Source organism: Babylonia areolata, chromosome 5, assembly GCF_041734735.1.
Source record: "Babylonia areolata isolate BAREFJ2019XMU chromosome 5, ASM4173473v1, whole genome shotgun sequence".
NCBI classification, from domain to species: Eukaryota; Metazoa; Mollusca; class Gastropoda; order Neogastropoda; family Buccinidae; genus Babylonia; species Babylonia areolata.
In genome coordinates this window covers 13,694,778-13,718,310 of record NC_134880.1, presented here as the reverse complement: position 1 = coordinate 13,718,310, position 23,533 = coordinate 13,694,778, and the positions used below count along the sequence as shown (strand labels likewise).

General features: G+C 40.0%; 1 protein-coding gene across 8 annotated transcripts in view; it reads right to left on the bottom strand.

Moving 5' to 3' along the window:
* LOC143281953 (unconventional myosin-IXb-like) overlaps nucleotides 1-23,533 on the bottom strand; it is a 139,531-nt gene that overhangs the window by 102,810 nt on the left and 13,188 nt on the right. For 6 of the 8 annotated variants that reach the window (XM_076587275.1, XM_076587270.1, XM_076587274.1 and 3 more), the window contains exons 2-9: nucleotides 23,111-23,533; nucleotides 20,136-20,153; nucleotides 11,520-11,648; nucleotides 10,282-10,475; nucleotides 9,678-9,860; nucleotides 9,046-9,382; nucleotides 7,918-8,012; nucleotides 7,502-7,564 (exon numbers count right to left, since the gene is read on the bottom strand). The exon at nucleotides 23,111-23,533 is cut by the window's right edge and continues 654 nt beyond it. In XM_076587275.1, coding sequence (XP_076443390.1) covers nucleotides 7,502-7,564; nucleotides 7,918-8,012; nucleotides 9,046-9,382; nucleotides 9,678-9,860; nucleotides 10,282-10,475; nucleotides 11,520-11,648; nucleotides 20,136-20,153; nucleotides 23,111-23,188 — 1,097 coding nt within the window. In that variant the 5' untranslated portion in view covers nucleotides 23,189-23,533. Of the gene's footprint in view, nucleotides 1-7,501; nucleotides 7,565-7,917; nucleotides 8,013-9,045; nucleotides 9,383-9,677; nucleotides 9,861-10,281; nucleotides 10,476-11,519; nucleotides 11,649-18,480; nucleotides 18,565-20,135; nucleotides 20,154-23,110 lie in introns of all 8 variants that reach the window. The other 2 variants (XM_076587276.1, XM_076587273.1) reach the window with 2 other exon arrangements.

Genomic DNA, 23,533 nt, shown 5'->3' with positions numbered 1-23,533 from the left:
TGGCCGCAGTGGCAGTGAATTCACATTCCATGTGTCTTAGCACTCTGAACAGGAAGGCGGGGCCCCATCCTCTCCTTCTGCTGCTTTGACCCTCCCTGATGGAAGTCAGGTACCCATAACGTGGATTGATGGCCTAGAGGTAACGCATCCGCCTAGGAAGCGAGAGAATCGGAGCGCGCTGGTTTGAATCACGGCTCATCCGCCGATATTTTCTCCCCCTCCACTTGACCTTGAGTGGTGGTCTGGACACTAGTCATTTGGATGAGACGATAAACCGAGGTACCATGTGCAGCATGCACTTAGCGCAGGTAAAAGAACCCACAGCAACAAAAGGGTTGTTCCTGGCAAAATTCTGTAGAAAAATCCACTTCAATAGGAAAAACAAATAAAACTGCATGCAGGAAAAAATACAACAACAAAAACAAAAAAAAAAGGGTGGTGCTGTCCAAATATCACACACAGAAATCTGTTGTGATAAAAAAAAAGAAAATACACAATAGACATTCACACCTTGGCAGAATGAGGAAAATCAAAGCAAAGCGCCACTCCCCACAGACACAGCACCATGCTGAAAGGTGGTCTCAGCCCTGATCACTACTCAACACTGCATCAGATTTCCAACGCTTCACCAATTCTGCAATGGCGCCTACTTCGTACTATCACCATTGCAATTATCACCACGACAACTACCACACTACTCCTGCTGCCGATCCTTGACAATAATGGTCACAACAACAAAATTAAATAAAACCATCTAGATTCCTAACACATTTGCACATTTGTGTATGATTTCCGATTCATGTTTGTATTTTTTATTCACTCTCCCCCTCAATATGACTCAGGTACACTTGGTAATGAAGACATTCCATTCTATTCTGTTCTGTGACAACAATATCCATGGGGAAATCGGTCAAAAGTAATCACCAGCCATGCACACATCCTGAACGCCTTTGTCCTCCATAATGCAGGCGGATATAGTGTTAAACTTCTATTTCAAGTTTTAATCAGGAACAGAAAGAAAACACAGAACTGATCCACACACACACACACACACACACACACACACACACACACACATACTTTTATACACATATATCTGTGTGTGTGGGGAGAGGGGGTGTGGGGGGGTGGGGTGGACAAACAGATTTGTGGATTTATACATACAGACAGACACAAAGAAAAAAAAGAAACAGAAGGAATATAAATCAATGTACATACACAAACAGACTGGTGGATAAATAGGAAATTTATATGACTGCCATATTATATCACACACACACACACACACACACACAGAGAGAGAGAGAGAGAGAGAGAGAGAGAGAGAGAGAGAGAGAGAAACACAGACAGGCAAAAAGATCATCAAATAACACATACATATTTACCGGTTCAAACAAATACATTCACACACAGTACATTCACAGAGAGACACACACGTATAAACTCACAATAAATATCTCACAAATGCATCCATGATTCTATGATTTCCAATTCTCTCTTCCCCATCACCCACTCACACATCCCTACCCCAACATAAATTCTCTCTCTCTCTTATTTTCATCATTATTGTTCTGATTTGCACCCCCATGTTACTAGAGCTGTATAGCTAATGACATTAAAACCTTTCAGTGTTCAGTGTTCTCTCTCTCACGCGCACGCTCTCTTTGTTCCTCAATGCTTTTGTTTAGTCTGTTTTCTTTATTTCTTTTTTTTCCATTTTAATGTGGTATCCCTTCCACCAACTGCAATGAAATCAAAGCCCAGCCAACAAACTGAAGGCAGCCCAGACAGGGCCAGGAGGAGGGTGTTGGGGGCCAGGGAGGAATTTAACAGCTTCAGTCTGAGGAGCAGGTGCATTCGTGTTTGGGGGCAGTTTTAACCCCTTGACTGCTGTACCTTGCTGAAATGAAATCAATGTGGCACGGATCTGAAGCACAAGAACTACGTTTACTACTTCCAAGTGGAGCAACTGATTTCGTTGAACAAAAAAGTAATGCAAACCCAAGACAAAAAGAGTCTAGACAGATAATGGTGATGAAAATCCCGTAACCTCGATCTCACCTGGGACAACAGCCCTTCACTGATGAGCATGTCCTCCAGCAGCAGACAGGGGGTTAAACCAACAGTTTGCCACCAAAGGGTAAAGCAGAAGGGGGCAAGGCAAGGGAGAAGAGCAACCCCCCAAAATAGTCCAAAAGGTAGAGAGGATCCTAGGTACTGGGAAGGGAGAGGGGAGGGCGTCAGATTACAACAGAGAAAGAAGCACAGAGTTAGACAGAGTGGAACAGACGGACAGGCTGAGAGGGACAGACAGAGAGGGACAAATAGTGAGAGAGAGAGAGAGAGAGAGAGAGAGAGAGAGAAGTAAAAGAAGACAGAGGCTGGCAGGGTGTGGGTGAGGGTGACAGAGAGAGAGAGAGAGAAAGAGAGAGTGTGAGAGAGAGGGAGAGAGAGAGAGAGAAGCAAAAAAAAAAGAGAGGCTGGCAGAGTGTGGATGAGGGTGACACAGAGACAGACAGACAGACAGTCTGACAGACAGAGCAAATACCAGACAGTGAAGAGACAGAGTGCAGCAGAAAAGGTAAAGACTGGGCAAAGGACACACACAACGGACATTTCCAAACCTCATGACATATCTTATCTTCATGTACAGTGGTACATAGCTCTGTTGTGAATGGTGAAAAAGAAATCTGCTGTGGATGGTGATATAGAACACTGCCATAGAAAGTGATACTGAACTGATAGTTGACATACAACATAGCCAATTGTGCCACTGATAGTGAAATAGAACTTTGCTGTTGATAGTGACACAGAACCCTGCCAATGACAGTGACACAGAACCCTGCTATTGACAGTGACATAGAGCCCTGCTGTTGACAGTGACATAGAGCCCTGTTGTTTACAGTGACACAGAGCCCAGTTGTTGACAATGACATAGAGCCCTGTTGTTGACAGTGACATAAAACCCTGCTGTTGACAGTGACATAGAGCCCTGCTGTTGACAGTGACACAGAAACCCTGCTGTTGACAGTGAGACATAGAGCCCTGCTGTTGACAGTGACAGAGCCATGCTGTTGACAGTGACACAGAGCCCTGCTGTTGACAGTGACACAGAACCCTGCTGTTGACAGTGACACATACAGCCCTGCTGTTGGCAGTGACATAGAACCCTGCTGTTGACAGTGACACAGAAACCCTGCTGTTGACAGTGACCCATAGAGCCCTGCTGTTGACAGTGACAGAGCCAATCTGTTGACAGTGACACAGAACCCTGCTGTTGACAGTGACACAGAGCCCTGCTGTTGACAGTGACATAGAGCCCTGCTGTTGACAGTGACAGAACCCTGCTGTTGACAGTGACACAGAAACCCTGTTGTTGACAGTGACACAGAACCCTGCTGTTGACAGTGACACATACAGCCCTGCTGTTGACAGTGACATAGAGCCCTGCTGTTGACAGTGACACAGAACCCTGCTGTTGACAGTGACACATACAGCCCTGCTGTTGACAGTGACACACAGCCATGCTGTTGACAGTGTCACAGAACCCTGCTGTTGACAGTGACACACAGCCCTGCTGTTGACAGTGACAGAGCCCTGCTGTTGACAGTGACACAGAACCCTGCTGCTGACAGTGACACATACAGCCCTGCTGTTGACAGTGACACAGAACCCTGCTGTTGACAATGACATAAACTAATATTGACAGTGACACAGAACCCTACTGTTGACAGTGACACAGAACCATGCTGTTGACAGTGACACTGAACCCTGCTGTTGACAGTGACACTGAACCCTACTGTTGACAGTGAAACAGAACCCTACTGTTGACAGTGACACAGTGACACTGAACCCTGTTGTTGACAGTGACACAGAACCCTGCTACTGACAGTGACATAGAACCCTGCTGTTGACAGTGACACAGAACCATGCTGTTGACAGTGACACAGAACCATGCTGTTGACAGTGACAACTATTTTTTCAACATGAAGGACAGGACAAAAAGAACACAAACGTTAATGGCCTGGGCTACATCCATAACAGGATATAATAATGCGCTACAGACGTGTGTACAAGGATGACGTGTATGTGCGCACACATACATCAAGCATGCAAAGCACACACACACACACAGATATGACACGGCTCTATTGCTGCTGCTTTTTTTCTCCAGAATTTTAGGGGAAAAAAATGTGTTTATCACTTCTCATAAAACTTTTATCAATCTGATTAATCTAGCAGAACATTTTCCAACCACAGCCTGTACTCCCCAAAGAAGGCAGAGGCTGGAACAGGCCACACAGCTGGTGGATCCTGTCCGCCTGTCCAGTGCCTGTGGATGAGTGGAGCCCACACCAGGGCAATGTGAACAGGAAACCAGGGAAGGAAAAGCCCCAGCCTCCCTCTCGCCACTCTCTCCTCTCCGCCCCACCTACGGCATTCACAAAAATTTGAGGAACACTTGGTAACTTGCACGGTTTTCTTCTTGGGTGGCACAGTGAAATGATGCTGAATGTTCAGCAAACAGCGGCTATCTCTTCTTCTTCTTCTCCTTGAACTCTGTGAAGAGTCATTGGGGTACTGCACAGATGAACTGTTTACCAGGTTCCTCCAGGTTTGTCGGTTGTGAGGGAAAGCCTGGTTCTCTGCAGCTCCATATGCGGCCAATGTAATGAGCGCCTTCTATGACCAGAGGTGTTTCTTGCACAGGGGCTTACTTTTTTTTTTAACAATGAAAAATCACAGCTATTGTTTATATTCCACTGAATAACTGTAAATTCCGGGCCGAAACATCAAGTGTCAAATGCATTTTTCAAACCATTCATGGTGTACATATGCCTGAAACAGGCCCTTGTGAAATCAATGTGACAGGCCAGTGGCAGACCATGCGCAGCCTGCATAATTCCATTCATCTCTCAACTTTTCTTCTTTAGTTGAAGATAAAAATGTACCTACTTTCATGAAGTGGTCTTTATCTTTTTGTGAAGTCTGTATAGTCTGATGTCTTTTGCTGTCGTGTGTCAAGTGGGGAGGGCGGGGTCCAATGAAAGAATCTTTCCTATAACCTCAGTCTTTCTTGTCTTAGCTTTGTCATTCTTGTTGCAGTCCACATCAATAAGAACTGCTCTGTCACTCTTTCAATGATTTTCTTCTTCTGGGAAAATTGGTATAAAAAGTTTCGTCTTGCTGTCTCTCTGTGAGAATATTTTGCAGGAAGACTGTTCAGCTATTCTGTTTAATTTGTTCAATTGTTCTTTGTCATCTGTTCAGCTGTTCTTTGTAATTTGTGTTTATGAGCAGAAGGATTTATCTGTAAAATCTTAAAATCTTCAAATACTAACTTATGTACATTTTTTATAATGTCAGAAAGGTTTCTGGTCTTTGACATAAAGGCTGAGACAGCTCCAGAGTTTGAACTGAATGACAAGTTGGCAGTATTCAAACCCTTGATATCTGACTCACACTGTGGGTGCATGTTTGCAAAGAAAACAATGGCAAACAACTCGAGCAGCAATGGAGAAACTGCACTGGCCAAAGCAGTCCTCCTTTACAAAAAAAAACAACTGATGAAGAGGGCGGAACACTGTGTGGCAAAAGGAGAGAGCACAAAGTGTGTGGTGAAGAAGGCAGAATGTGTGTGGTAAAGACAGCAGAATACATGTGGTAAAACTCAATGATGTCTGACTGCTGTGCACTTTAAAGGTCACCTGTTGCAAAAACTCTGCAAAAAGGTCACTGGCATACATAACGTGACACATAATTTGATTGGCTCAGACATAACATATACGTTGAGTGAATGTGAACTTTCTGATCACTATCAAATACTTAGGGTCCTAGGCACTGCTGGATGTGACTTCCTGTATGCTGCACTGGGAACTCATGAAAAGGACATTGCCACATGGCAATGTCAGATTCTTATTCTTCTTACACCCTCCTGGGCTGCAACTCCCACCTTCACTGATATGAATAAATGGGCTTTTACATGTAGGACCATTTTCACCCAACATGTAGGCAGCCACTGATATGAACAAGGGCTTTTACATGTATGATCATTGTCACCCAACATGTGGGCAGCCATTCTCTATTTTAGGTGATGTGCATGCTGGGTATGTTCTTGTTTCTAGAATGCATCAAATCTGACACGGATAGCATGTATATTTGATCTTCCGCTTGTGCATACACACAAAAAGGGGTTCAAACACCAGCAGCTCTGCACGTCTGTTGACCTGGTGGATCAGAAAATTCTCCACACTTAACCCACCAAGCGCTACAAACGCAGGACACTCAGACTACAAGTCCACCACTGTTATCACTCAGTTGCAGTGCCCATCATGTCAGATTGTGAATAACCAAAGTTCTGGACAGAAAAAAAATGCACACTGCTCTATTCTCACTCAGGGACCAGTCTGCCTCACAAGTCTTCAAGCTTATTTGTCCCACAGACAACAAAAGAATCAGTCATACCAATGGTTAAAAGTTAAAATCAAATATCCACTGCCACAGAGGTCTTCTTGGTTCCCAGGGCCTTGTCCCCAACATACAGGGAACTCACACACACACACACACACACACACACACACAAGCACAGCCACAACACGAACTCTCTGTCGTCATCAACTGAGCTCTGTACCACTATCCATCAAAAGCTGATCTGTCAAAAGGTCTGGAAAAGTCTTTTGTGTACATATGTTTCAGGAGCTGCAAACCCATACAACAGCCTTCTCAGACAACTTCTCCTGCCACTGGAGAAGAGGAAGGTGGCAGACTGGTTAGGACGCTCATCTGCCCATGCAGAGAGTCCGTGAGGGTCTGGGTTCAAATCTCGCTCTTGCCCTTTCTCCTAAGTTTGACTGGAAAATCAAACTGTCTAGTCATTTGGATGAGACAATAAACCGAGGTCTCATATGCAGCATGCACCTGGCACACTGAAAAAGAACCCATGGCTATGACAGTCTTGTCCTCTGGCAAAATTACATAGTAGAAATCCACTCAGATAGGTACACAAATATATATGCATGCACTCAAGGCCTGATTAAGTGCATTGGGTTATGCTGCTGGTCAGGCATGTACTTGGCAGATGTGGTGAAGCGTATATGGATCTGTCCAAACGCAGTGACACCACCATGAGATACTGAAACTGAAAGTAAAACTGAAAAAGAGTAAAAAGAAAGACATGTAATTTTAGTACACAGAACCCCCTCAAAAAAAATTTTTGTTCAGCCATTTTATGACAGAAGAGAGTTCAAACTAAAACATGCAATTTTAGTAAACAGAACAACAAAAAAAAAACAACAAAAGTTTACAGCCCTCTCTTGCAACAGAAAAGATTTTAAAGACAAAATGTGTAATTTTAGTATACAGAACCTAAACTTTTTTTCAGCCCTCTTGTGACAGAAGAGAGTGAAAAGAAAAACGTGCAATTTTATCATACAAAACAAAAGAAAACAAAACAAAATTAAAGGAAATCACGAGGCAGGCAGACAGAAAGACATAGAATTACCTTTCGTTTTTGGCTTGTGACACTATCCGTGATTTCTCCAGGAGATACTTTTCCATGACAGCCCTGAAAAAAGAATTCAAAATGAAACAATTACAAACAATTCCTCTCTTTGTTTTATATAAAAAAAAATTTCTCTCTCTCTCTCACACACACACACACACACACACACACACACACACACACACACACACATACTGATAAAAAAACAAAACAAAAAAACCCGTCTCTTTATAAAATACTTTTACATAAAGAAAAATTCTACTAATTCTAGAAGAGTGGAAGAAAAAGAAATTAGAATCTCTTTACTCACCCATGCACCATACAACTACTCTCTTTATAAAATACTTTTACATAAAGAAAAATTCTACTAATTCTAGAAGAGTGGAAGAAAAAGAAATTAGAATCTCTTTACTCACCCATGCACCATTCCGTTTTCCTTGTAGTTGACCTGGATGAACTTTCCAAAGCGACTGGAGTTGTTGTTGTGGACTGTCTTGGCATTGCCGAACGCCTGCACACCACCACAAAATTCCAACCCATGTCATTAAACTAATAATTTCCAGATTTTTTCTAAATCAGACTGCTCGTTTTCAACACCACACAAAAAGCCAAACAGAATATACTAAAAAAAAATAAAAAAATAAATAAAAATAAACCATCTGCTAAAACTGCTGGTGAAAGAGATCAGAAAATATCTCAGAATCAATGTTCATTTTTCATCTTTTTTTGGAGGGGGGTGGAGGAGGGAGGGGGGCACGGAATGGGGAGAGGGGGGGCAGGAGGGGGGAAGGGGGAGAGGCGGGGGGGGCTTCACGGTGTGGAAGGCAGGTGTTGGGGGGTAAATTATTAAGCTCATTGTTAAATGGTACTGGTAAAAGACTTTGGTTAAAATTCACAGATTAGAATTCCAAGACTAATCCAGATGCTGACAGGGCAAAACATATTTTTCCAAGAATTTTCCAACCCTTGAAATGTCACACAATTTATTTTGAGAGAAAACCTCATGACTTAGTACATATTTCATTGAAGTACTGATCAATAAAATGATACACTAAAATAATAATAATGATAATATCAATAATAGTAATAATAATGTAATAATAATGATAATAATAATAGTAATTTTAATCTTAATAATAATAATTTATTACAAGAGAGGCCTGTGTGCGAGGCATGCACATTTCAAATTGTGTGTGTGTGTGTGTGTGCGCACACCTTTGTATTTCATACATGGGACCAAACATGCGTGACCTTATACTGAGCACTGTTAATTTTCATTTTGATCTTTTTCTCATGTATCTTTCTTCTTAGCATCATTGTAAAATGTGTAGAGATTCGCAGTAAGGCCCTATAGAAATATCCTTAGCTAAAATAAATAAATAAACTATATAGTACTACATATCCTTAACTAAGATGGTTGTCATCATGTGGTTGCCAGGTCATCAGTGGTGACGCTACGATCATAAGGCTATGGAACAGAAAGAAGAAGAATGAGAAGAAGAAGAAAACAAATAAAAGAAAAACCATCACTACTAAGCACTTGCCTCCAGCACTGGTCCAGCCCCTAGAATGGTCTGCTCCACCCCGCTGCCATGCAGACCTTTGTGGGAGAGCGCTGTCAGGTGATGCAGCAACAGATTCGTGCTCTCCGTCTTGCCGGAGCCAGACTCTCCAGAAATCACGATGCACTGGTTCTGCCGCATCTGCAGCATGCGGAAGTAGGCAGCATCTGCGATGGCGAAGATGTGGGGAGGTAACTCGCCCAGCCGTTTCTTCTGGTACATCTTGACGTAGCGGGGGTTGTAGATGGGGAAGAACCGGAAGGGGTTCACCGCGATCAGGATTGTCCCCACATAGGTGTAGATTTTTGAAGCGTTGAATCTGTGAAGCAGATTTTGGTTGTTATTTTCTGTTTCAGTTTCAAGATGTCAAAGCTTGCAGACTGATCTATCCACATCCATCCATCAACCCATCTCCCATCCACACACCCCCACATACAGCCGTAGCGTTTACCTGGCCTTGAGGGTGTGCAGCAGGGTCTGCTTGTTGAGACTGCGCAGGTTGCAGACATCACACACACATGCATGCAAACACACACACAACCTACACTTCTACACCCACCAACACACACACCTACATCCACCCATACACATCCACATACAGTGGAACAGTTTACCTGGCCTTGAGGTTGTGCAGCAGGGTCTGTTCGTTCAGGTCAGGGAGGTTACAGAGGTCCTGGTACTCCTTGGCACCCACAGGCTGCTGGAGGAAGGAGAGGAGGAAGGTGTCGACCACATTCTTGTTCACCTCCACCCACCCACACCGCGACACTTCCGGGTCCTTCAGCCGGATGTAGAACCTGCACAGGTACACAGGTACACAGGTGATCACACTGGTTACAGGTGCTCCAAGTACTACAGCTTGAATCATTTTACATGTTTGCTGATTATATCATGTCTTCCACAGGTGCTCTGAGTGATACAGCTTTAAACATTTTGCATGTTCATTGATACACTACATTACCTACAAAGGTCCACAGGTGCTCCGAGTCTTATGGCTTTAACTAACCATTTTACACATCCACTGATCGATTCATTAAATTATGTCTACAGGTGTGTGCTCAAAGTATTACAGCTTTATTAATCATTTTACACATTCACTGATCAATACATTACATCATGTCCAACGGTGTAAAACTAGATTTGTGTTGGGTCCCCTCACATAATGGACTAAACAGACCCATGGACCTCCCCACACCCCCACACACCCCCCACACTGACCTGTAGCCAGTGAAGAGCCCCAGTCCCCTGTCAACCTCAGCATTGATGACCTTGGGCCACAGGAGCTGAATGCCCACAGGGTTGTCCATGTCCTCCAGGCGGCGCTCCTTACACAGCTGACCCCCCGACGAAAACACCTCCGCCAGCTCATACTTCTCCCAGGATCCTTGCAGCCGCATCTTGCGACAGGCCACCTGTCAGCCACCCGTCATCACAGTTTCTGTTTCAGTTCTTCAAGGAAGCGTCACCACATTCAGTCAAATCCATATACACCGCACCACACCTGTTAGGCAGATGCCTGACCAGCAGTATAACCCAATGCACTTGTCAGGCCTTGAGCGTATGCATTTGTGCACTTTTAAGAGTGGATTTCTTCTGAAAAAGTTTGCCAGAGGACAACACTTATCTTGCCATGGGTTCTTTTTCAAAGCACCAAGTGAATGCTGCACATAGGATCTTGTCTCATCACATGCGGATGACTAGTTGCTCAGTTTGATTTTCCAGTCAAACTTGGGGGGAAAAGACTTAGACCAGGATTTGAACCCAGACCCTCACAAACACTGATTGAAAGATAAGTGCCTAAACCATTCTGCCACCTTCCTCCTTTGGCAAACCAGCAACACTGACACTGACAGCAATGAGCTTATGCTATGATTATCCACAGGTGACTAGCCACTCCTATTCTCCATCTACTCTCTTAGCTAACACCAGCAACAGCAAGTGGGGCAGCAATGGCTGTCGCAGCACTTGCACTTCAACAGCTGCAGTTCTAAGCATTTTATAAGGAGGAGTAAAGCACAACAGCAGTTTTAACAGTACCACAACATATGTGAAATACAGCACACACCATGACTTACTCACTGGACTCTGTGACGGTAGTAGACGTCGGGTCTTGAATATTTACATATATATCCTATTTGTTCTTTTCGTCTATCAAAACACACACACACACACACACACACACACACACACACACAAACACACACACACAAACATGCAAACACACACACACACACACACACAAACACAAACACACACACACACACACACACACACACACACACACACACAGTGTGTGTGGACATAACATCATCTAATTTGATATGAGGAAGGAAACAGGAAACCAAAATCAGTCAGAGAAAAAATCCCAGTCCATACATAGGACTCGAACACATGGGTGCTTGCTTCCAAGTCAATCATGCTACCACAAGGCCACAGCTCAAGGCAAGGCAACATACCTGCACAATGTCCATGGCCGGGGTGGCTTTCTCTGCCTCCACAGCCACAAAGTCACACTCCTGGCTGAGGGGGCCGGCGTAGACTCGAACCATGAACGTCTCCATGCTGAGGCGACGGATGATCTGAACCTGGTCAGAATGAACATTTTGTGTCATGCACACACCGATTTCTGTCATCCTAACTAGGTGAACATACACTTGACATCATCATCCACAAAACCATTTCTGTCATCTTAACTAGGTGAACATACACTTTGCATCGTCAACCATACAACTATTTTGACAATCTTAACTAGCTGAACACACAGTTAGTGTCATGCACACATCAATTTCTGTCATTCTAACTGGGTGAACACACACTTTGCATCATCCACACAACCATTTCTGTCATCCTATTTAGATGAACACACACTTTGCATTGTTATCCATACAGCTATTTCTATCATCCTAACTAGGTTGGGCACACACTTTGCATCATCCACACTACCATTTCTATCATCTAACCTAGTATACTGAAAAAATAAAACAAAAAAACTTGCAAGATCAGGACAGGAAAGAAATGTTCAGCTGAATGTAGAGTGCTTTTCTTGTGAAATAAAATAATAGCAGTACTCATTCTCACCATTTCTGTCATTCTGTAATATAATTATAGAAAAAGGACTTGTAAAATCAGGACAGGAAAGAAAACAATGAGGAAAAGTAAATGTCAAATCACTGAGATATATTAAACACACACACACACACTCACGTGCATGCACTCTGACATGCACACACACTTATGCATGCACACAAATCATGTAATTGATTCAATTCTTAGCACTGCCACAGAAAGCTTTCATTTCTTTTCACAATGACCTTCATCAAGCATCAACCATCAGAAACAGCCAATGTGCAAACCTTTATCCAAAGGCTGTATGAAACTTCAGACTGTCAAGCACCTAATTTTCCACTTGCATCAGGAAACAGTTTTGTGGATAAAACTGCATTTGTAAAGCTCTTTTTGTAACAAGTCCAATAGAAAGAACAATCAATACAGGAAGTCATTTCTATTACACAAGCCTATTGTAGGTCCACTAAGCCTGACTAGTGTACTGGGTTAAAACTGCATTGTTCAGGCATCCACTAATTTTTTTTCTAACGCAGCTATAGTAGCACTGGATTAAATCTGCATTGTTCAGGTATCCACTTTTTTTTTTCTTTTAACGCAGCTATAGTAGCATTATATGATCAATTCACATACTTTGACACCTTCTTAAAAATGAAACGGAGCTCCTTGACATACAGATAAACACGGATCCTGTCAATACCACAGAACACACATCTCCACCTTCTGTTCATCCACTTGGCGAAGGTGATGATAACCGTCAGCTGTGTGTGTTTGGCAGCTTGACTTAACTTGTGTGAGTGTGTGTAAGCACTATCAAACTGGAGATGACAAGGGGTCCACCTTTCACCTTACCTCACTGATATATTAGCTGATAAATCTACAGTGGTATAAACATTTTATGTTGCAACACAGCCAGAATGATGAATCAAGAATCCATCATGTTTGTTTATCTGAATAACTGATTGGCCTCTTATGAACATCAAAAGAATTATTCATAAACGAAACAAAACAAAACAAAAAACCTGCCCTCAAAACCTGAAGGTTCTTGATGTCATGCCTCTTCTGTTAATAAGTTGTGTTGACAGATTAATTTTTAAGTCAATGATTTGTGGTACTTCCACACTGAAAAGGCCATAAAGTATGTACATTATCTAACTATGCATTTGAAACGCACAATACCACTAATCATAAGAAAAAAAAACACTGTGAAACTACATTACAATATGTCACTCCATCCATCAAAACATGCAAAGTAAGTCCACCTGAGTTTTAAACAGCACCAAGTGAGCATACACCCCAACACTACAGTTGAAAACAACACATATTTTTATGTACAGTTCAACAATCAAGATATATAACATGTATCACCTGAAAACAAGACATATAATTTCATGCACAATGCAACAAACAAGATTATATATATATATATATATATATATATATATATATATATATATATATATATATATATATGTATGTATGTATGTATGTATGTATGTATATGATATCTAATATGCATATCAGCTGAAAGAACACATATTTTCATGTACAGTTAAACAATCAAAAATCAGGTATTTATAATATGATATCTAATATATATATCTAATAAGTACACATATCTTTATGTACAATTCAACAATCAAGATATATAGTATGCATTAGTTGGAAACAACACATTTTTATGTACAATTCAACAATCAAAATATGTATTCAACTTCACCACTGAGCTCCCTGTGAAAACAAACTGTGCCATGCTGAGGATGTACGTCAGGACACACACACACACACACACACACAGCATAGCACACCTAGCGTACCATTCAGTGAGAAAATTGACAAGCGTGGCAGTGCTTCGTTGCTAAGCCTACATCACATGCCAGAGAGCAAAATAGACAGTAAGTAAGTAAGTATGCCGGAGGTGCTGGCCCTTTCACAAAACCCATCACCTCCAGACTGCCAAGAAAAAGAACACAGAATGAAAACAACATTCAGGACACCAACAATAATTAATAAGTGTCATGTATGGAAACACAACTGCAAGAACCATGAGAACCACCAGCATGGAGCAGTGCCACCACAGAGCTGACACAAGTGACAGGTTCAATGGGAAGCAATAGTAGTAGTGGTAGTAACAGTAGTAGTTCCCATCACAGAAATGACAGTATCACTGCCACATATCAGAGTGTGGCAGTGTGGTAAAGTAAGTGGCAGTGACCAAAGAGAGCCTTTGTTAAAAAGGTAAAGATGAACCATGAAAGAAAACAGCAAGAAATCAGTATGTGACAAAGACAAGAAAAAAAAAAAAAGAAAAAAAGGTTGAAAACCAGGAGACGTATTTAACTTAAAGAAGAATTTTCTGGCACAGAATTTCCAGAAGATCTATTTGTGTAGCACTGGAACCAGTGGAAGATAAACACCTTGGCTGGGAAGGCAGGACATACATGTACATATCTCCAGATAAACCACAAGGGAAATAACACAGCTATGGTTTATCAGAACACTGATAAACATTCAGAACTACAAGCAGACTGATAATTTTTTCTACATCCAAATGACTGCACTGACTTGGGCCAGTTTGGGTGTATCTGTTTTTGTTTGTTTGTTTGCTTTTTTAAAATCAAACAAAATACATAGATAACAGCAAGAATAGTTACATAAAAATTAAACAGAACTTGCGTATCATTTACTAATGTGCGCTGTTAAACATCATAGTATCAGTATCAGTAGATCGAGGAGGTGTCACTGTGTTCAGTCAAATCCATATACGCTACACCACATCTGCCAAGCAGATGCCTGACCAGCAGCGTAACCCAACACGCTTTGTGAGGCCTTGAGAGAGAAAAAAAAAAAATAAATAAATAAAATAAAACAAAAAATAAAAATAAATAACAATAAATAAAATAAGTTAAAATAAATAAAGCTAAAAAAAAATTAAATAAATCAAATAACATCATAAAGGACTTAAGTGACAAATTTGAAATGTTTGGCTGAATCGTGCTGCATATGACAAAAAGTTCCGCAAGTCAGGGTACATTAAAGTGCTATCATACCTACTGAAACAAGTCATTATGTGTTGTATTGCAAGTCAGGGTACATTAAAGTGCTATCAGACCTACTGAAACATGTCATTATATGTTGTATTGCAAGTCAGGGTACATTAAACTGCTATCATACCTACTGAAACATGTCATTATATGTTGTATTGCAAGGCAGGGTACATTAAAGTGCTATCAGACCTACTGAAACATGTCATTATATGTTGTATTGCAAGTCGGGGTACATTAAACTGCTATCATACCTACTGAAACATGTCATTATATGTTGTATTGCAAGGCAGGGTACATTAAACTGCTATCATACCTACTGAAACATGTCATTATATGTTGTATTGCAAGGCAAGGTACATTAAACTGCTATCATACCTACTGAAACATGTCATTATATGTTGTATTGCAAGGCAGGGTACATTAAACTGCTATCATACCTACTGAAACATGTCATTATATGTTGTATTGCAAGGCAGGGTACATTAAACTGCTATCATACCTACTGAAACATGTCATTATATGTTGTATTGCAAGGAGATGGGAGATCCCATACTGTTCCCCCTCCTTTAAGAAAAAATTGTTATCAATATATATATATATCCATCCTTAGTGTGTGTGAGTGTGTGTGTGTGTGTGTGTGTGTGTGTGTGTGTGTGTGTGTGTGTGTGATATGTTCCTAAAAAATATTTGTCTCCAAAATCGGTTTTTAATTTTTGTAATATGCTCAAAGGAGGCTAAAAAGTTATTTTAGCTGTGAGTAAGATGATTAGATTTGCAAATGTTGCCTAGCTATACTTTTGGAGTTAAAAGACATTTGTGGTTTCTCAACTTTTATGTGACATTGTTGTGCATTTGGAAATGTTTGTTCTGGGCACGAAAATATTATTTTGCAGTAATCCTCCATACTCCAATAGGAGTGAAATGTTAATTAAAACTTGAAACTTGAAACTTTTGTGTGTGTGTGTGTGTGTGTGTGTGTGTGTGTGTGTGTGTGTGTGTGTGTGTGTGTGTGTGTGTGTACATTCAATGGTTGATCACCTAACTATACAAGAAAGAATTACTTTCAAAAGTACACACAACAACGACATAACTACTATCACGACAACTACTACTACTATGACTACAACTATTGCAAACAATGATAATTTACTAGTAAATAACTGCTGTATCTGTAGACTTTTTGTACTGGTTGCAATCATAACTTCACAAATGTAAAGAAATGGTTTGAAATGTTTAACTGGCCCATTTTACCTTTTCCACAAGTTTGAGGCTACATTTTAAAAACTAAAATAAGAATATAATCTTAACAACTGAATGTACATGAACTTATATGATATATGACAATCACACATATTTGCACACACCTCTACAATCAGTTAAAGCTCCATGTTGTCTACAAAACAAAACAAAGGTGAACACAGCAGTGAATAGCAAGTGTATAAAAGCATCTGCACACAGACCCACCTGCAATAATCATAAATACTTACACATCCAACTATACACATCACACATTACAACAAAAACACAATCAAGTAAAAAAAATTTTTTTAATCAAGAACCACACCAGTTTAGATGACACAGAAAGGGCTGAAAAATTGATCCAGAAAACTACTGTTCACTTGACATTTGACATGGAAAATAAAAATCTGTATTTGAACAAGGAACATTCATGGAATCATCAATAAGTGATAGTTTCATTTTGGTATATTACAGGCTAGTTGTATTCTGTCAGCATGAGTCAACACATGAAACATCCCAAATGAACCAGCAGTCATGGAAGACTTTTAGTTACAAATGATACTGGTGAAGAACCTCCAATAACTAGGAGTGAATCATCAACTCATGGGAAAGGATCTCGTTAAAGGCCTGAGGCCTGCTGATAGCTACTCCCACAGTGGCCAGTTAACCCTTGGTCTGCTGCTGACCAGTATGCTCATCAGTAAAGGGCCATCACTCCACTGAGACAAGACTGAACTTTCATGTTAGGATGTCAGTAAAGGGCCATCGCTTCACTGAGACAAGACTGATGTATGGATTTCAGTGATGGGCCATCACTTCACTGAGATATGACTGAACTTTCATGTCAGGATGTCAGTAAAGGGCCATCACTTCACTGACACAAGACTGAACTTTCATGTCAGGATGTCAGTCACCATTCTTTATCTAGACTCCTTCAATCTGGGGTCTGCATTATTTTTGTTTGGCACAACCAATTACCCACTGAAAAGTGCTCAAACAGTAAAACAACAACAACTGTACTTCAATCTCATTCCACACTGACCTCATTTCTCCAAGGTTCAGCAGTTAAAAGGTTAAATCATAATATGCACTATTTGTGTTCGTCAAAAATGATAAAAGTCTAAATGTATCCAAATTCAGCAATACCAAATAATTCTGCTTTTCTTTGCCACAAGATGGCATGCCAATGAAAAGTTACTGAGAACAGAGTAAGGTTGCCTTGATGGTCAGGTTAAAAATGGTCATACACAAAAAGCCACTCGTCTTTCCCATAATATAAGTAAATAGGAGAGTTGCATCCCACAAATGATGTGCCATCTGTCTGTTCACCGTTATGCCTTCCGGTTCTGTTTACAATTCATGTGCCACTAATCGCTTTTATTCTAGTATGAAAGTATCTACAAAATGAAATGAGCACACTGAATCAATTCTTAACTATCATTTCTTTTGGAGAATGTTTCTGATACTGAAAATCTGTCACACCACAAGAATGTAATTTCTATATTTGTTATTGAAATTAGGATTATCACGCATTTGATTGGTATCATTATGATACATTAGGAAGTTACGTAGGATATGTTACTAATCAACAAAGAAAGAAGGCTAATATTAATAACTATTACCTGTATTAACACTTTCTAAAGATGTTTAAATTAAAATGTGCAAATTGTTTGCACGTATAAAACTTCAATGAAATGGTTTTTTTTAAAAAGCACTGAAATGTGAACACTTATATAGTGCACGGCAAACATTTAATATTTTCCTTGCATCACTTCAAGTTTCAGGAGGAAGGGTAGAACTGCTATGACAAAGAACAATCAATTAGAACCGAGGTTTTATTTTACACAAAAATGCTGAGGAAAACAACCAACATTAATTGTTAGAAAATTAGTATGGTGAATCACACCTTTGGTACATTGGAGAGGAGAGTCCAGTTGTGAGAAAATTAGTCAGGCACATCAAGATGCAAATTGCACCAGTTTAGAAGGAAAAAAAAAAGAAAGAAAAAAAAAACACACACCTGTATTAGTAATATGTACACTTCTACATTTCTCTATGTTTGTCTTACTTTGTCTTGTGTTTTATCCTCAGCAGGTTCAGCGGTGGGAAGAGTTGAGGCAAGCAAAGTTCTACACTACAGACTGGGCCAGGCCTGTGTAAGATAAGCATTGACAATACATGGTGACGTTCAATCAGGCACCCACTTGCTCCAGTTGAACCTATGTGTTACTCCATCCCAACATCCATCTCCACACCCACACCTACTCTCCATCATTTTGTTTTCTCTTTTAAAACCACTGTTCCAGCTGACTGTATTTTCTGGATCTGCCAGTAGCATTTTCATTTCTAAAATTCAGCAGTCTGTGATGAACTACCAATAAATGTCAATAAAGATACCATTTACTATCCTTTTGCTGGACTTTGTATTGGATGCTAACAGTGATCAACAAAAATCCCTACAACAAGCCAATGAAAATAGCTCAAAGTATCCTGTAATCTCAAGGCCTGAGCAGCATACTCAACTTTTTTTTCTTTTTTCTTTTTTTCAGCAGATGCGGTATAGCCTACATCACACGGATCTGAAACTGAAAAATTAATCTGACCTTACACGCAAAGAAAATGTGCCCAATACACTCAGATCCCTCCATGCCATGAGAAAGCAGGGGCCAACAAGTCCTTTTGCTCCATCAACACTGCATCACACCAAAAGCATAACACACTTTCACTGTGTCTGCCCAGTGCTCATGCAACATGCCGTCAGAATGCATCCCATTCAAAACTGCATATATATATATATATATATATGTGTGTGTGTGTGTGTGTGTGTGTGTGTGTGTGTGTATACAAATCTGAAATGAGTAGTCCATGCCATGAAAATGAAACTGACTTCTTGTCACCAAATTCATATGAAATGGATGGGGAGTTTCATGTGTACAGCACATAACATACATCATTGGTAATAAAAAGCAGTCTGATAATATTGTTCCTCTTATAAAAAAAAAAATATATAAGGGCTATAGTTTTATATTTATTTCTAGATTTATGAGAGAGATATAATCATATATATATATATATATATTACAAAATAACAGTTTAAAAACTGAAAATAGACAATGCAAGAGTAAAATATATATAGATCCCCAGATATATATAGATATACATATTTTATCATCCAGAGCCACAGACAGATAGATGATAGATAGATAGATAGATCTATACACACACAAATATGTAACTGTGTTAACATACATGGGGTGTGTGTGTGTGTGTGTGTGTGTGTGTGTGTGTGTGTGTGTGTGTGTGTGTGTGTGTGTGTGTGTGTGTGTGTGTGTGAATACCTTTGAAAATTGAATCTTTTTGTGAATTGATACATGTGTATATTCACTCAAGCGAAGTATTTAGCGCAGAAAAGAGTTACACAGATAGTGCACAGACTGGAAACTGATAGGCCCAGGCAGCCAACTGAGTTACTTTTTTAAGCTTGTGTGTGTGTGTGTGTGTGTGTGTGTGTGTGTGTGTGTGTGTGTGTGTTGAAAGGGAAAGAAAGAAAGACAGACAGACAGAGACAGAGAAAGACAGAGAGTGTCTCTGTCTGTCTGTGTGTGTGTGTGCGTGTGTGTGTGTGTGTGTGTGTTTGCATATGTATGTGTGTGTGGCAGAGAGAGGGAGGGATGAAAAGGGAGAGATCACAGAGTGAGTGAGTGCATGCATCTATGCACTTACATATCTCTTCTGCATAATCTGAAAAACCATGTTGCCAATCTTGCTCACTGAGTCATATTTTTTGCAATTAAAAAAAAATGGGGGTGGGGGTATGGGACTATCCATTTTATCATGCACTGTTTGTGTCTGTGAGTGTGAACAATCTTCATTTGAATACATTTTGATACATGTTATTATATATATATGCATTTATTTATTTATTCATTTATCAACGATATGTTCAGGCAAAGAATTATCAAGAACAGGAGCTAAAATAAATAATTACATAAATAAACAAACAACAGACATTTACAGACTTTTATCACTCTAGTTATAATCTTGACAACAGCGAACTGCAAGTTCTGTCAATTCTGGTATTTGACTTCACTCTCAATTCATTCAGACCATGAAACATAAAAATTCAGTTCTGTTGTGACATCATTTAGATTGTATCACAATTTCTGATTTTTTTTGATTTTTTTTTTATTATAAATAAATAATTCAAGCCTACAGCAGGATGACCAGTGCAATGGGTTGATACACAGTTCAGGCATCTGCTCTTTTCATTTCTATTTTGTTTTTTAAAAGCAGAAGTGGTGTAGTGTATATGGATCAGTCCACCCATTTTGTCAACTTTTTGAAACTCAAAGAGTCAAGCTGAAACTTCAATTGACAATATTCACAAGATGCAAAAAATTCTACCATGAACTGATGAAGTGAAGTCTTCAGAATGGTCTATAGATGCTTCTTCATCTTTTTACATAATTTTGTAAACAAACACCTACATAAAACTATTAAAAGCATGCAGTTCAATGGGGGAAAAAAACAACAATACAGAATTAAAAGAATTCAAAGACTCCTGATTGTCTGAAATTTCAGCCTCAAAGTCTGTGAAGATTCCACAGTGTGATTCAAAGTTTTAAAAATATGCTAAATGTTCTAGAATTAAACACCCAACTATATGTGGATTGTGAGCTTATGACAGACATCTTAATCACATACTATGTTGTATTGCACTGGATTGTTTTGTATTGTTTTGTTTTGTGCTGTACTGTACTGCATTGCACTGTATTTTATTGTATTCTATTGTATTACATTTCAGCAAGATGAGCATGCCCATACCCCAAAGTCTCAATGAAAAGAAAAGTTGTATTTCAGCTTTCATGCTTTTACTAAAAAAAAACATTTTCAGATCAGGATCCAATGAAATGCTGAATGAACAGTTTCAAGATTGTAAAATCCCACTTTTTTCTTCATCTTCTCCTTTTCCCCCCTCAGTTCATGTGACATCACCTGATCGGCAGTTGTTGAGATTTTGACCTTTACTAAAGGTCATCTCGCAACCTCAGACTTGAGAGACAGCTTCAGAGCCTGACTCAGCAGAAAGTGCTCAACAAGTGTGGAGGTTCTGTCCATTTAGACTCCATCAGAGACAAAGACACAAACTACAGATCTGCTGCAGAGTGCACTGTGCCAATTCCCATCAACCTCAGCAGTTTTCAGCCAGTGAATAACATGACATGGAAATGAACATGTATGTGAAGGGAAAGGGGATAATCACTTCATTATCTTGGTCGGTGTCTTTCAGTTCAAATCAAACTCTAGTGGAGAGGCAACAAGAACAAAGAGATACATGCTCAAGGGATGGTGTCGTTTTCTTTCTCTCATCCAATAGCCCTCTCGATCCCAGCGTCCTGGGTTCAAATCCCAGTTGCAGCACCAGACAAGTTAAGGGGGAAGGGGAGAAGTTTAATGTGAAAACACAGGCACATGATCAACCACAGGTTAAAGATCCTATAATCCATGTCAGGATTTGGTGGGTTATGTGGAAACACAAACATAACCCTGAAAAACAGAGTATGGCAGCCTAAATGGCAGTGTAAAACAAAAAAGAGAGGCAAGGCCTTCAAGACTCACTTGTGATACACTTTTAAAAAATCCAAGCTTTTTATGTACTGAGTATAATTTCAAGATGTAATGTTTGAGATGAGAAAGATCAGTTTAAAGCAAATTAAGTCCCCTAGCATTAATTACAGAGTAATTTCCCTTCTTTACTATCTGCACCAAAACGTTTGCAAAATAAATAAAACTTCCATGCTTAGCAAAAGAAGTTCCTGTTGGAACAAAAAATGAAAATAATGACTGCTCTTGTTGTTGGGTCAGAATATCAGATCAAAGTGCCAAGTTTAGAGAATACAAAAAATATAAATATAACAGTAAATGCAGTTTGCATATAATTAGGCTTCATTTTTTATTATTTTTTTGTGCCCATCCCAGAGGTGCAATATTGTTTTAAACAAGATGACTGGAAAGAACTGAATTTTTCCTATTTTAATGCCTAATTTGGTGTCAACTGACAAAGTATTTGCAGAGAAAATGTCAATGTTAAAGTTTACCACGGACACACAGACACACACACACACACACACAGACAACCGAACACTGGGTTAAAACATAGACTCACTTTGTTTACACAAGTGAGTCAAAAAGGTCATACACATAAAAGACCATTTCTAAATGATGCACATAAAAGACAATTCCTAAATTACAGTTTACACATAACTGTGGGAGTTTTAGCCCTTGAGTGCTGAAGTTCTCAAGTATATGTAAAACACAGAAATGGTTGCAATTTTCCTGCAGTCACCCCCTTGATCTCAGGTGTTTTTACCAGGTGACAGGCTTTCAGTTATGACAATATCAGCAAAATCATGTAAACATAATTTTAAATCGGTTTAATAGGAATTAACAAGAAAATATTTCTACAGGACAGACAGAGAGGAACTTTGGTGAAAATAGAGACTGGGCAGTGTAGATAAATTCTCTCAAGACAGAGGAGACCCAATGTCATGAACTGTAAAACGTGCTGTGATTTGTAGCAAGTGGAGTAATACAAATCAGTCACATCTGCACAAACATGTATCACACACACACGCACACGCACATGCTTGCATGCACGCACACAATCACACACACATACACACACTCTGATCAATCACCTTGGATGGTCGCAGCTCATGGGGATGGTTGTCAGAGGCTTTGTTGCATTGACGAGGGCTGCGGCGAATATCCTCCATGCTGATGATGATGATGCCCTTCCCCTAAGTCACCCTTCTGGAAGTGACGATGACAAAGACAGGGACACTGATGTCAGCGATGGCATCCTCTGTTACTCTAATGACATTCTTCTTTCATGCCAACCACACTTGTAAGGACCTTGCCCTGAACACAAGAAGCTTAGTTCTCTGCTTTGATTGTTCACTCTGGTCTGGACGTTCCACTGTATCACTGTGGTTGATGGTCTATGATTTATCACCCTACTTTCAATCAGTGACCCACATGAACTTGTAATTTGCTCCAGAGCTTGATTCATTCACCCTCTTCACACACCATTTAATCATTCTTTTTCAAAGCTTCTGTTC